The sequence below is a fragment of the Cervus elaphus genome, chromosome X, assembly GCF_910594005.1.
Source record: "Cervus elaphus chromosome X, mCerEla1.1, whole genome shotgun sequence".
Classification (NCBI taxonomy): Eukaryota; Metazoa; Chordata; class Mammalia; order Artiodactyla; family Cervidae; genus Cervus; species Cervus elaphus.
Genome location: NC_057848.1, coordinates 176,840,120 through 176,852,993, shown reverse-complemented (window position 1 = coordinate 176,852,993; position 12,874 = coordinate 176,840,120). Strand labels below are relative to the sequence as shown.

Below are 12,874 nucleotides of genomic sequence, written 5' to 3'. Positions count from 1 at the left end.
TCAAAATTCTAAAAATTACAAGAACTGCTATCCAGTTTTTTTTCCTCCCTGGGAGAAACAACTGAGTTAGTGAGTAAATATTATACTACAGATTAAATGGGTAAAAGGGTGTCTGAAAAGAAATCACTGAAAATAAACTACTGAGGTACCTTCTTCAGATGAAGTTAAGGGGCATTTGAATGGATTGTCGTCTTAGTATTTAGGAGGAAAAAGCCCACATTGGGGCAGGAGAACATGATAAATACTTTGTGCCAACCTGCTCCTCACCTCAGAATAACAGGAGTCTTTCCAAGGGTCTCTTAGGAAATAGTGTTCCCTTGACTAAACCACACAGTCAATCTTTACTTTTAGAAAATAAATGTTAAGCAGGAGTGAGGGGTATGTACCTTGGACAGCTCATCTCATTCTGGATCTCGTGACAAACAGAAAAATAAATAATTGTCACCTTACAATATTGAATGTACTGCAATTTCTCACTTACTTTAAAGGTCAAATGCCCACATCCACATATGCTTCTCTTAAAACAAATCTCATTATCCACATGACAGAAAGCCAGAAAATCTTCTCTCCGCCAACCAGGATACTGAAGATGCCTGCTGTTGTAACTGGTCACATGAGGAACGGCCATTGGTTCATGATGTGTCATGCCAACAGACGCAGGCTATAAAAGAGGCAGCATCCTCTCCAACCCCTTGGACACCCTCAGCTTCTACCGAAGGACCACGAGAGTCAACAAGATGAAGGTTCTGCTGTTCGGTCTTGTCCTTGGTCTGCTTGCTGTCAGTCAAGGTGAAGCTGAGATAGACGCCTCACAGGTACCAGGGGCATTTGAACGTGTTCTGAGCCTGGAAGGAGGTCCTGACGTGTATCAATGTGTGTGTCCCTTTCGAGGTCCAGTCATGTGGATCGCTAAGTCTAGGCATCTCCCTGCAACTCAAAATTGCTCCGTTCGCTGGCCCTATACCTGCTGTTGTGATGTCTGTATCATCTCTACCATCTATTCATTGGCTCTCATGCATGTCCACTGCTCTTATAAAACTGACGGAACAACACATAGCTGTTAGACTAGGGCTCTTGTGTTTGACAAGACAGCTCAAGCTATCTCAGTAATTTCTCAGTTCTTTCCTTTACTTGACTTGAGTTTCCACATGATTTTATACCTAGGGCTGTGTTCATAAAGAAAGGTAACTTCTGCTCAAGCGAAAGGGCAGGGGGACTCCTGAGGGATGATGTTGGGCAGAATTTACAGAGATGGACTAAGATTTCTGAAAGGACTTTCACTTGTAGTTCACAGGAAGATGGTTAACCCATTACATCGCAGCTGAAAACATAGACAGAATCACCGAGGGTGGGCCATTCCATATTTTCACGCGTTACATTGAGTTTGATGAAGAAAATGGCACGGTACACTTCCACTTTTATATCAAGTAAGTAAAAAAAAAAAAAAAGAAAGAAAGAAAGAAATAAAACACCTATAAACTCTGACCTGAGGGAGGGTGTGTCTTCCCCGTTTGCAGGGAGCTCTCTGGGTGATGTTGAGAGGAAGACACCCTGAGCTGCGGGGCTGAGCAGGGTCTCTGAGCTGGGGGGAGGGCAGTTCCTCTGTGACCCTCCAGGGAATGTCCTGAAGATTCTGCTTAGAGGGGGAATCCAGACGCTCCACTGGCATCAACTCATTAAAGGAGAGAGGGACACAGCAGAGGGAAGAGGCTCATGTCCTTGAGCCCACAGTCCCCACCAGGGCTTGAACCCTTCCTGCAGAATTTGTAAGAGATGATTCCCACTGAGCCCAAAAGTGAGAGCCTGGGGAGAGCACACAGTGAGCTCTGCCCTCGGGGCTTCCTCACGTGATGTTTCATCACCACTGAATTTCCCAAAGCCGTCAGAGCCCCTAGTGACTTTCCCAAGTCCCGTCCTAGGCGCCTGCCAATGCAAGTGCCATGAGTTCGATCACTGGGTCGGGAAGATCCCCTGGAGGAGGAAATGGCCACCCACTCCGGTATTCTTGCCTGGAGGATCCCATAGGCAGTGGAGGGGCCTCACAGGCTACAGTCCATGGCGTGGCAAGAGTTGGACACAACTGAGTGGATAACGCTTCCATTTTCATTGTCTAATGAATCACTGCCACGGTTGTGACAACCCGCACGGTTTGTCATGATAGCTATGCCTCTCAGGTTTCAGAGACTGTATAAAGGAAAAGTTCATTCTTGTTCTTTTTTCCTAAAACTCTCGATTTCTCTGTGTTTATTGACTTTACACACTACCTGTTGTGTATCTGCAGGTTATCTTTAGAACTACTAGTCAGACTTAATGTGGAGACAAACCATCCTTGCCACTTGATAGTCACTGTATCTGAGACAGCATATTTTGTCTCCTTTGGAGGTCAAATGTTCACCAGCACTGAGGTGATACCTGACATATTTTCTTGGGTGTCACAAAGAAAAAAAATCTTAATTATATGTCAAATTTTTATTATCTTCATCAACCAACTTAAATATATTTTGTTTTTCAGGAAGAATGGAGAATGCATAGAAAAATATGTCTCAGGCATAAAGAAAGAAACCCATTATGCTGTTGACTGTAAGTATGAATGTTTCACTGGAAAGAGTATGTTCAGGTAGAAATCTTGGTCTCAACTTCCTTCAATAACCCCATACACCTGAATTCTACTCCTACTAAAAATCAGAGGTCAGGGACTGGATCATCTCCCCTCAACAGAGTGTTAATCAATGAGACCAGATCCAGATATCCTAGAGTGTCAGGTTAAGCGGGACTTAGGAAGCATTATATGAACAACGCTAGTAGAGGTGACAGACTTCAAGCTGAGCTCTTTAAAATCCTAAAAGATGATGCTGTTAAAGGGCTGCAAGCAATGTGTCAGCAACTTTGCAAAACTCCGCAGAGGCCACAGAAATGGAAAAGGTCAGTTTCCATTTCAATCTCAGAGAAGGTCAATGACAAAGAATGTTCAAACTACTGCACTTTGTGCTCAATTCTCATGCGAGCAATGTAGTGCTCAAAATCCTTCAAGGTAGAATTCAGTGGTAGGTGATCCGAGAACTTCCAGAAGTATAGGCTTAATTTAGAAAAAGCAGATGAACCAGATCAAATTGTCAACATTCAGTGGATCATTGAGAAAGAGAGGCAATTCCAGAAACAAAAAACAAAATTTTCTTTTTCCCCGCTTCATTGACTATGCTAAAGCCTTTGAGTGTGTGGATCACAATACATGGTGGAAAATTCTTAAAGGTATGGGAATACCAGATTACCTGTTTCTTGACAAACCTGTATGTTGATCAGTCAGCAACAGTGAGACGTGGAAGAACAGGTTGGTTCAAAATTGGCAGAAGAGTACAACAAGTTAGTGTGTGCTGTCATGCTGCTTATATAACTTATATGCTGAGTACATCATGCTAAATGCCAGGTTGGACGAATTACAAGCTGGAATCAAGATTGCTACCAGAAATATCAACATCCTCAGATATGCAGATGATACCACTTTAATGGAAGAAAGTGAAGAGGAACTAAAGAGTTTCTTGATGACGGTGCAAGAGGAGACTGAAAATGCTGGTCTGAAACTCAACATTCAAAAACGCTAAGATCATGGCATCTGTTCCCCTCACTTTATGGCAAATAGAAAGGGGAAAGAGTGGAAGTGGTGACAGATTTTATTTTCTTGGGCTCCAAAATCTCTGCAGATTGTGACTGCATTCACATAATTGAAAGATGCTTGCTCCTTAGAAGGAAAGCTATGACAACCAAGATAGCATATTAAAATGCAGAGACATCACTTTGCCAACAAAGGTCTGTATAGTCAACAGTATGCTTTTATTCAATAGTTTTGTATGTATTTGAGAGTTGGACCATAAAGAAGGCTGAGCGCCAAAGAATTGATGCTTTAGAATTGTGGTGCTGGAGAAGCCTCTTGAGAGTCCCTTGGACAGCTGGGAGATCAAACCAATAAATCCTAGAGGAGATCAACCAAGATATTCACTGGAAGGACTGATGCTGAAGTCTCAGTACATTGGCCACCTGATGCAAAGATTTGATTCACTGGAAAAGACCCTGATACTGGGGAAGATTGAAGGCAGGAGGAGAAGGGGACAACAGAGGATGAGACGGTTGGATGGCATCATCGACTCAATGGACATGAATTTGAGCAAACTCTGGAAGATCGTGGAGGACAGAGGAACTTGATGTGGTATGCTTCATGGGGTCATGGAGAGTCAGACATGACATAGTGGTTAAATATCAACAAGAACAATGTGACTAAGCATGAGTGTAGAATTTGTATTTCATAGGGTTCTCACAGATAATTGACAACAGGCTTATGAACTGAGGTCTCGGGGATCTATCTTGAGTTTGCACATCACTGACATTCACTTTTTAAAAACAATCTTAACATGTCTTTGGCCATCCAATCTGGGATGGATGAACTTGAACTCAAGGAAATCATCTTGAGTTCAACCATAAAGGCAGCTTCTATTTAAAGCAATGGGGATACTGGCTCAGCTTTGTATCTCTGAGCTTTTTATAATGGCCCTAAATAACAGTATTATTTTTACATGGCCTAAGAGGAACATATTTGATAAAAATTTAAATATATCAATATGTGATCACAACCCTTGCCCAAACTAAGTAGCAGCACAGTGCATATGCGATGAGCTCAAGTCAGTAAAATCCATGCCTAAAATATTTCCCCATACTTTCATTGATAACTTCTAATATTTGATGTTTTCTAAATTATGCTTTCATTTTCTTATTCCCATTGTATGATTTCCTTTTGCCAAATCATGAATGCTTCCACTGTCTTTACACTTCTCCATTTTTGCAATCCTTTTTAGCTTGATTTTTACCCAATGACTAAACAGGGAGACAAACAGAAGTGCAAGACTTCTTGGAAGGTCTCTTGGGGACCAGCCACTGCAGCCTTCAGGCTTGTCTTGGGGACTGTGAGGTGTCCCCACATCAGACCCAGGACCAGCAGTGGCCTTGATGGTGTCCTGACACCCAGAAGATAGGTTTACTCTCACTGGCCCATCCATTCATGAACATCACAGTCAATTCAGTGATGCTGCTATGCCCACCTTGGTGAAGCCACAGTGAACCACAGGTGGTCACTGATAATCTGAGGACATGCATAGTCTGAGTTAAGCTGTCATAGCATGAGTGAGGCTGGTGGACGTGGCATGGCCTTGGGAAAATTGCATATTCTTGTCAGGGCTCTGATACTCCAAATCTGCTCTGGCTGCTTTTTTCTTTTTTCAAGCACACTAATAATTTTCAGTGTTTCAGACACGGAGCAGTAGTGTTTGCATGCTTCGGGAACAGAGATGGGCAGTTTTACATTTCATGTTGCTGAGTGATTGCAGGAAGGTGAGATGGAGGCCAGGAGAGAGAGAATGGATGTAGAGGGTGTAGAGGGCGCACACAGCAGGTCAGAGATGCTTCTTGTACAGACACATGGGGCAGAGTGGATGGGCAGAGCAGAGAGGAGGGGCAGAGTGCCAGGTGGGGAAGGAGGTCACCTCTAGGTCGTCACTGCCTACACGTCCCAGCAGGTAAACTGTCTTCACACCAACAGACATGGCAGTGGGCTATGTCATACCCCAGACTGAGGGGCTTGGGGAACACAACACTTAAAGTGTTCAAAACTTTGCCTGGCCTGACATGGGCACTCAGGAACAGAAGGTAATGAACACAAGGTAGGTTGATTTTGATCAAGAGAAACCAATTTCATGGCTGGGGTAACAGAAATACAAAGAACTTTAGAACCTGTATTTGATAACACATTCATAATGTTTTAAAACACTCTCAGGAACTTCCCTGGTGGTCGGGGGATAAGAATTCTGCCTGCCAGGGCAAGAGACGTAGGTTTGATCCCTAGTCTGAGAAAATCCCACATGCCATATGACATCTAAGCTCATGCATCACAACTACTGTGCCTGCATGAGTTGCAACTACTGAAACCCATGCACCCTAGAGCCTGTGCTCAGCAACAAGAGAAGTCACTGCAATGAGAAGTCCATGCATCACAACTAGACTGTACTTCACAGTCACCACAAGGAGAGAAAGCCCATGGGCAGCAACAAAGACTCAGCAAGTCAAAAAACAAAGCAGAAAAAATCTGTGGGGTTCACTAGAACACACGTTCTAGAAAGCATCTTGGTAAGACAGCAAGGAGTGACTGGTTCACTTTAGGAAAGGGTGGGGATGAGGAAAATCATGCCTCCTTTCCTTGGCATGCAAAACGGGAGCACTCTGTGCATGCATGATGTGAGTGGGTCCATACACGATGGGCCGTTCTTCATGCCCACCCTGTGCAACAACAATCTAACTGACAATAAGTTAAGGTGGGGCTGTTTGTATCTTTTCTCTCTCACGCAGATGCGGGTCACAATGAATTTAGCATCATTAATGGGGGCGAGAACGCTCTCGTAACATATAATCTCAACGTGGATGGACATGGCAAGGAGACAAAAATGGTGGGATTATTTGGTAGGTATGACATCGTAAAATTCCCACTGACATGGTAATGTTGCATGTCCACTGTCAGGACTTTCTCAGAATATCAGGAGGTGCTGACTGTATTCAGTATTCAGCGTGCAAGGCCTGCATCTTTATGCTCACTGAATTAAGGATCCTGGAAGGTGAACTACCAAGAAACAGGAGGTCATAGGGTGCAGAATGTCACATCATCAGACATTTCAAAATGATTCCTATCTGTTGAAATTTTAAAAATGAAGTTTTGCTAGAATCTTTTTCTAAAAAAAACATGTCAACTAATATCAAGCCATGGGTATAATCAGGCTGAATTTATTTCATTTTTATATTTTTATTTATTTTTTAATTGATGGATCACTGCTTTATTGAATTGTGTTGTTTTCTGTCAAACATCGACATGAATCAGCCATAGGTATACATATGCTTGTGTGAAAGCTGCTCAGTCGTGTCTGACTCTTTGCGACTGGAATTCTCCAGGCCAGAATACTGGAGTGGGTAGACTTTCCCTTCTCCAAGCGATCTTCCAATCCAGAGGTCAAAACCAGATCTCCCACATTGCAGGAGGAATCTTTAAGTGCAGAGGTGCAAGGGAAGCCCATAGGGATACATATGTCCCCTCTCTTTTGAAACTCCCTCCCATCTCCCTCCCACCCCTCTACGTTGGTGCAGGGCCCCTGTTTGAGTTCCCTGAGACAGACAGCAAATTTCCTTTGGCTATCTATTTTACAGATGGTCATGTAAGTTTCCATGTTACTCTCTCTGTACGTCTCACTGTCTCCTCTCCTCTCCTCATGTCCATAAGTCTGTTCTCTATGACTGTTTTTCCACTGATGCCCTGCAAATAGGTTCATTATCAGTACCATCTTTCTAGATTCCAGATGTATGCAGATTCCGTATGTATGTGTTAGTATACGATATCAGTTTTCTGATGCACTGTAAGCCTTGGAACAGACACTTGTAAGATTAATCTTTCTCCTGTTCCATGATTCAAATGCATTGTTCTTATGAACACTGACATCGCCCCCTCAAGTAACCACGCAGAAGCACTGACAGGTGTGTGTGCCATGGAGACAACAGAGGTCTATTTCAGAAAAGGTTATTGGGTAGAGTGGTAGGTTCATGAAAGAGTAAATCACGCCCTGTCATTATATGCAAAGTGGTGAATGTGTCCGTGGAAAGGGAGAAAGGTGTTTCCTATTAAACTGGGTTTAGAAACAGATATGAGTGGCAGGTACATATACGAGGAGGGTGTGAGTAGCAAGTAGGTTCCATATTAGGGTCAACTGAACCCCAGAGTCATGGAGATCCTGGCAAATTTTGGCAGTCCAGCTTCTGATGCTGAGGGGTAGGGTGTCCTACTCACCAAGTTGGACTGGGGTCAATTCTTAAGGCAGAAAGCACATGTCTGTGTCATGGAAACCATTTGAAGCTCTTAGATTATGCAAGTGAACATCTGATTGGCAGGTTCCATTTCCTCTTCTGTAGATTCAGGAATCAGAGAAGGCAATGGAACCCCACTCCACTACTCTTGCCTGGAAAATCCCATGGACGGAGGAGCCTGGTAGGCTGTAGTCCATGGGGTCGCGAAGAGTTGGACACGACTGAGCGAATTCACTTTCACTTTTCACTTTCATGCATTGGAGAGGGAAATGGCAACCCACTCCAGTGTTCTTGCCTGGAGAATCCCAGGGACGGCAGAGCCTGGTGGGCTGCCGTCTATAGGGTTGCACAGAGTCAGACACAACTGAAGCGACTTATCAGCAGCAGCAGAATTCAGGAATATCCGGGGGTTCCCAGGGGTCAATAATTCTCCTTTTTGCACGGTGATTTTACAGGCAAAGGAGATGATGTTGATTCGCAATGGGAAGAGGAGTTCAAAAACGCGGTGACAGAAAATGGGATTCCAGAAGAAAATATCCTGAATTTCATCCATAATGGTAACGGAATTATACTTTTTTCCCTGGCAATGCTTTTCACCCTGTGTGTAAATATCAGGAAACAAATCAGCTTAATCAAAATTTCTTCTTCCACAAGTAATCTCTTTTAAGATTCGTTGTTTAAAAAAAGAAAGAAGCCTTCAAAATACTGGGGAATGTTAGTAATTGGTGCCTATTTTAGTTCTCTCATTTTGTTTTTCCCCAGATAACTGTCCAGACGAGTGAAAAGACGTGACTCTGACACTTTTGTAAGTAAACGTGGTCCGTTATTAATGGTGACCCTTCATGGTGAAGCAATAAGGAAACACTGTTATTTCATACGTGTGAAATGTTTGTCCCAACAATTTAAACGTGTCACTAAACAATTTTTTGTTCCATAATTTCACTGCTCTTGAACCATATTAAATTGCAAAGAGTTTGGTTGATTAATGCTGAGCAGCTGTGGTGAGAGTCTTGTCCTGCAGGAATCTTGCAGACCAAAATCATCAGGGAAAAGCAGGAATCCCCATGAGTTGGTGGAAACTATTAACCACGTGTTAATAGTCAATCCAGACCTCATGGTTATCCCCACACATACCTCCTCCAGGAGAATCAGTATTAAAGAGAGCCCTGGGCTTCCCTGATAACTCAGTTGGTATAGAATCTGCCTGGAATGTAAGAGAACCCAATTCGATTCCTAGGTTGGGAAAATCTGCTGGAGAATGGATAGGCTACCCACTCCAGTATTCTTAGGCTTCCCTTATGGCTCAACTGGGGAGACCTGGGATTGATTCCTGAGTTGGGAAGATGCTTTGGAAAAGGGGAAAGCTTCTCCAGTATTCTGGCCTAGAGAATTCCATGCACTGTCATGGTCCAAGGGATTGCAAAGAGTTGGACATGACTGAGTGACTTTCACTTTCAGGGTTTCTGCAAGACCAGTGTTTAATCTCATATCATTCTGACAGAACAAGTAAAGGCCTTCCAACTGCATTCTCTGAAATCTGCATTTGCTTTATATTCCTACTCAGAAGATGTTCCAAAAGTGAGATGCTTGAACTTTCTAAAATAAGACAACCTCAGAGAATGACACTGATCTAGGCTAAACTATGGCTTTTAATGTTCTGCCGAGAAAGAAACTTAAGGAAAAAAAAAAATACTAAAAGCACTAGCTTTCAGGTGAATATGATAACAAAGAAGTGGTATGTATATTCAATGGAACATTACTCTGCCATAAGAAGAAACAAATAACTCCATTTACAGCAACTTGGATGGACCAGGAGATTTGTCACGCTGAGTGAAATATGTCAAAAAGAGAAAGACAAATACCATAAATGTCGCTTATAGTTTGCAGTTCAGTTCAGTCTTTCAGTCATATCTGACTCTTTGTGACCCCATGGACTGCAGTATGTCAGGTTTCCCTGTCCATCATGAACTCCCAGACCTTGCTCAAACTCATGTCCATTGAGTCAGTGATGACATCCAACCATCTCATCCTCTGTCAATCCCTTCTTCTCCCACCTTCAATCATTCCCAGCATCAGGGTCTTTTCAAATGAGTCATCTCTTTGCATCAGGTGGCCAACGTAATGGAGTTTCAGCTTCAGCATCAGTTCTTCCAATGAATATTCAGGACTGATTTCCATTAGGATGGACTGGTTGGATCTCCTTGCAGTCCAAGGGCCTATCAAGGTATCAAGGGTCTTTCCCAACACCACAGTTCAAAGACATCAATTCTTTGGTGCTCAGCTTTCCTTATAGTCCACCTCTCACTTCAGTGGAGATAAAAGCCATGGTTTATTCAGATGGTAATGAATCTGCCAACAATGCAGGAGACACGCATTCGATCCCTGGGTCAGGATGATCCCCTGGAGAGGGAAATGGCAACACACTCCAGTATTCTTGCCTGGAGCATCTCCAAGACAGAAGAACATTTTGGGTGACAGTCTACGGGGTCACAGAGAGTCAGACGTGACAGAGTGACTTTGACTTTCACATATATATCACTTTTGCATGGAATCAAAACATGACATGGAGGAACTTATTTACAAAACAAAAACAGACGCACAGAGGTGGAGAACAGAGCTGTGGTTGCCAAGTGGGAGGGGGCTGGGGAAGAGAAGGATTGGGAGGTTTGTAGTTGAAAAGCGAAAGTGAAAGAAAGGTTCCTTGCTGTCATGTCGGACTCTCAGCGACGCCATGGAACATAGCCCTCCAATCTCCTCTGTCCATACGGTTGCCTGGATTCTCCAGGCAAAAATCCTGGCCTGGGTCCATTCCCTTCTATAGAGGATCTTACCAACACAGGGATCAAACCTGGGTCCCCTGAATCATAGGCAGATCCGTACCGTCTGAGAAGTTTGAGGTTAGTAGATGCAAACTGTTATATACAGGAAGGATAGAGAACAAGGTCCAACTTCATAGCACAGTGGACTATATGCAATACTCTGTAAAACTTAAATGGGAAAAGAGTCTGAAAAAGAATAGATACTAACTATTGTATGTATAATCACTTGGCTGTACCCCTGAAATTAATGCAAAAGACAAAAGTTGCAGGGTTAGAATTGTCTGCTCCAATTACAGAGCCTGAAAATCATCTTTAGATGAAGCACCACCATGTACATGCATTGTGAAATCATTACTCATAGAATCAATCCCCAGTGGGAAATCTCCAACCATATGTACATCCTGGGGACAACTCCACAGGGAAACTGTCATCACAGAGATGTGGAGTGTTGAGGTCCACCTGGAATTGGATATTGAATCAGCTACCAATTCCCTATTTCCTGGACAGCCTACTGCCTGAGGCTCACCTCAGTCAACTGTCACACAGTCGACTCTACTAAACCTTTGGTTCTGTTTTTTCCAACCTGCAGAAAGAGTCACAGAGACCAGACACATCCTCATCTCCATGGACTCAAGATCAACAACATGAAGACAACTTTCCTGGTTCCTGATTAACATGATCCTGCTCTCTTCACACTCACACTCCTTATCCCATCTCATCTCTCCCAGTCACCAAATCATGTCCTGGTTGGTGTTATTTGATTGCTAAGGGCTTAAATAAATCAATTTAATATCTGCCCTGCACACGCATGTCTATGTAAAAGTCACCTCACTTAAAACACATAAATGTCCATATTAAGTACCCAGAAAACTGTGCCTTTCATAGGACTGGTGTTCATCAGAGACAATGCTTACGTAGATTTGGTAGACATGCCCTCAGGTGTCCAGGGAAGAGGGAGAAAATAGACTAAAGTGTCATGGGACAAGGTTATGGATCCTCTCACCATATGGGCTTATCTGGTGGCTCAGATGGTCAAAAATCTGCCTGCAAGGCAGAAGACCCAGATTCTATCCTTGGATCATGAAGATCCTCTGGAGAAGGAAATGGTAACCCACTCCAATATTTCCTGAAGAATGCCATGGGCAGAGGAGCCTGGTTGGCTAAAGTCCATAGGATCCTAAAGAGTTGCACACACCTGAGCAACTAACACTTTCACTTTAGTCTACTGTATGGAAGGGGCAGTCTGATCAGGGAAAAGTCCCTCAGAAGGATCTTATTTATTCCCAAGAAAGGAACGTACGTTCCACTCACTAAGGTTTACTCAAGGAAAACGCAGGATGACGTTACCCTAGCTGAGGGGAAGTGTGTAGTCTGACATCACCAGGACCTGTAGTTGAGCTGAAGGACTCATATTTCTGAACAGGTGAAAGAGAAGGAATCAAAGATGGGGCGGCAGCTGACACTTGAGAGCCAAATGAGGCAGCGGTTACTGAACCACAGTTCACTGGACCTAAAGATGGTCTTCCAGCCTATTATGCTTCAAACAGCAGTGGACGCGAGCATTTCCAAGGACTGTCCATTCCCTCGATAATGGGCAGAGCACGCTGATCAGCACCCCTACAGTACTCAGAGTGGTTAGAATCCAAAAGTTCTATCAAGCACTCAAGATACAGAGATAGTTATGGGACTTCCATGGTGGCCCAGGGGTTACAAATCCACAAGCCAGGACAGGGGACAGGGCTTTGATTCCTGGTCCAGGAAGATTCCACATGCCAGGATGCAGCTGAGCCCATGAGACAGAACTACTGAACCTGCGCTCCAGAGCCTCTGCTCCATAACAAGAGAAGCCACTGAAATGAGAAGCCCACACATGGCAACTGGTGAGTAGCCACCACTTGCCACAACTAGAGAAAGATTTCATGTAGCAGAGAAGACCCAACATAGCAAAAATAAACAGATAACTCTTTAAGAAAAAATGATGTAGAACTTATTCCAAGGGTTGGATCAAAACTCAGACATTTGGTCCAAGTCCTAGGAAAATAATACCAGCCCCAAGCAATATGTAAGAGAATACATGTTTTAGTTCCTACATAGACACGGCCTCCAAATGGGCTACAGCTGGCCATTGACAAGGCAACCACAATGAATATTTCCATGGGTTGGTTGGGAGT

General features: G+C 43.5%; 1 protein-coding gene across 1 annotated transcript; it reads left to right on the top strand.

The window, feature by feature from the left end:
• The first annotated feature begins 697 nt into the window (after window positions 1-697).
• On the top strand, window positions 698-11,506 carry LOC122690071 (odorant-binding protein-like). Its single transcript, XM_043897020.1, has 7 exons — window positions 698-815; window positions 1,288-1,427; window positions 2,513-2,580; window positions 6,388-6,498; window positions 8,340-8,441; window positions 8,647-8,689; window positions 11,293-11,506. The coding sequence occupies exons 1-6, from the start codon at window positions 738-740 to the stop codon at window positions 8,664-8,666; spliced, it is 519 nt and encodes a 172-aa protein (XP_043752955.1). The 5' UTR covers window positions 698-737; the 3' UTR covers window positions 8,667-8,689; window positions 11,293-11,506.
• Window positions 11,507-12,874: the final 1,368 nt, after the last annotated feature.

Bases quoted from the DNA above. Each gene is read 5' to 3' on its own strand.
- LOC122690071 (XM_043897020.1), top strand. From the start codon at position 738: ATGAAGGTTCTGCTGTTCGGTCTTGTCCTTGGTCTGCTTGCTGTCAGT. The intron at 816-1,287 runs GTACCAGGGGCA...TTTCACTTGTAG, and splicing joins CTGAGATAGACGCCTCACAG to TTCACAGGAAGATGGTTAAC. The intron at 2,581-6,387 runs GTAAGTATGAAT...TCTCTCACGCAG, and splicing joins AACCCATTATGCTGTTGACT to ATGCGGGTCACAATGAATTT.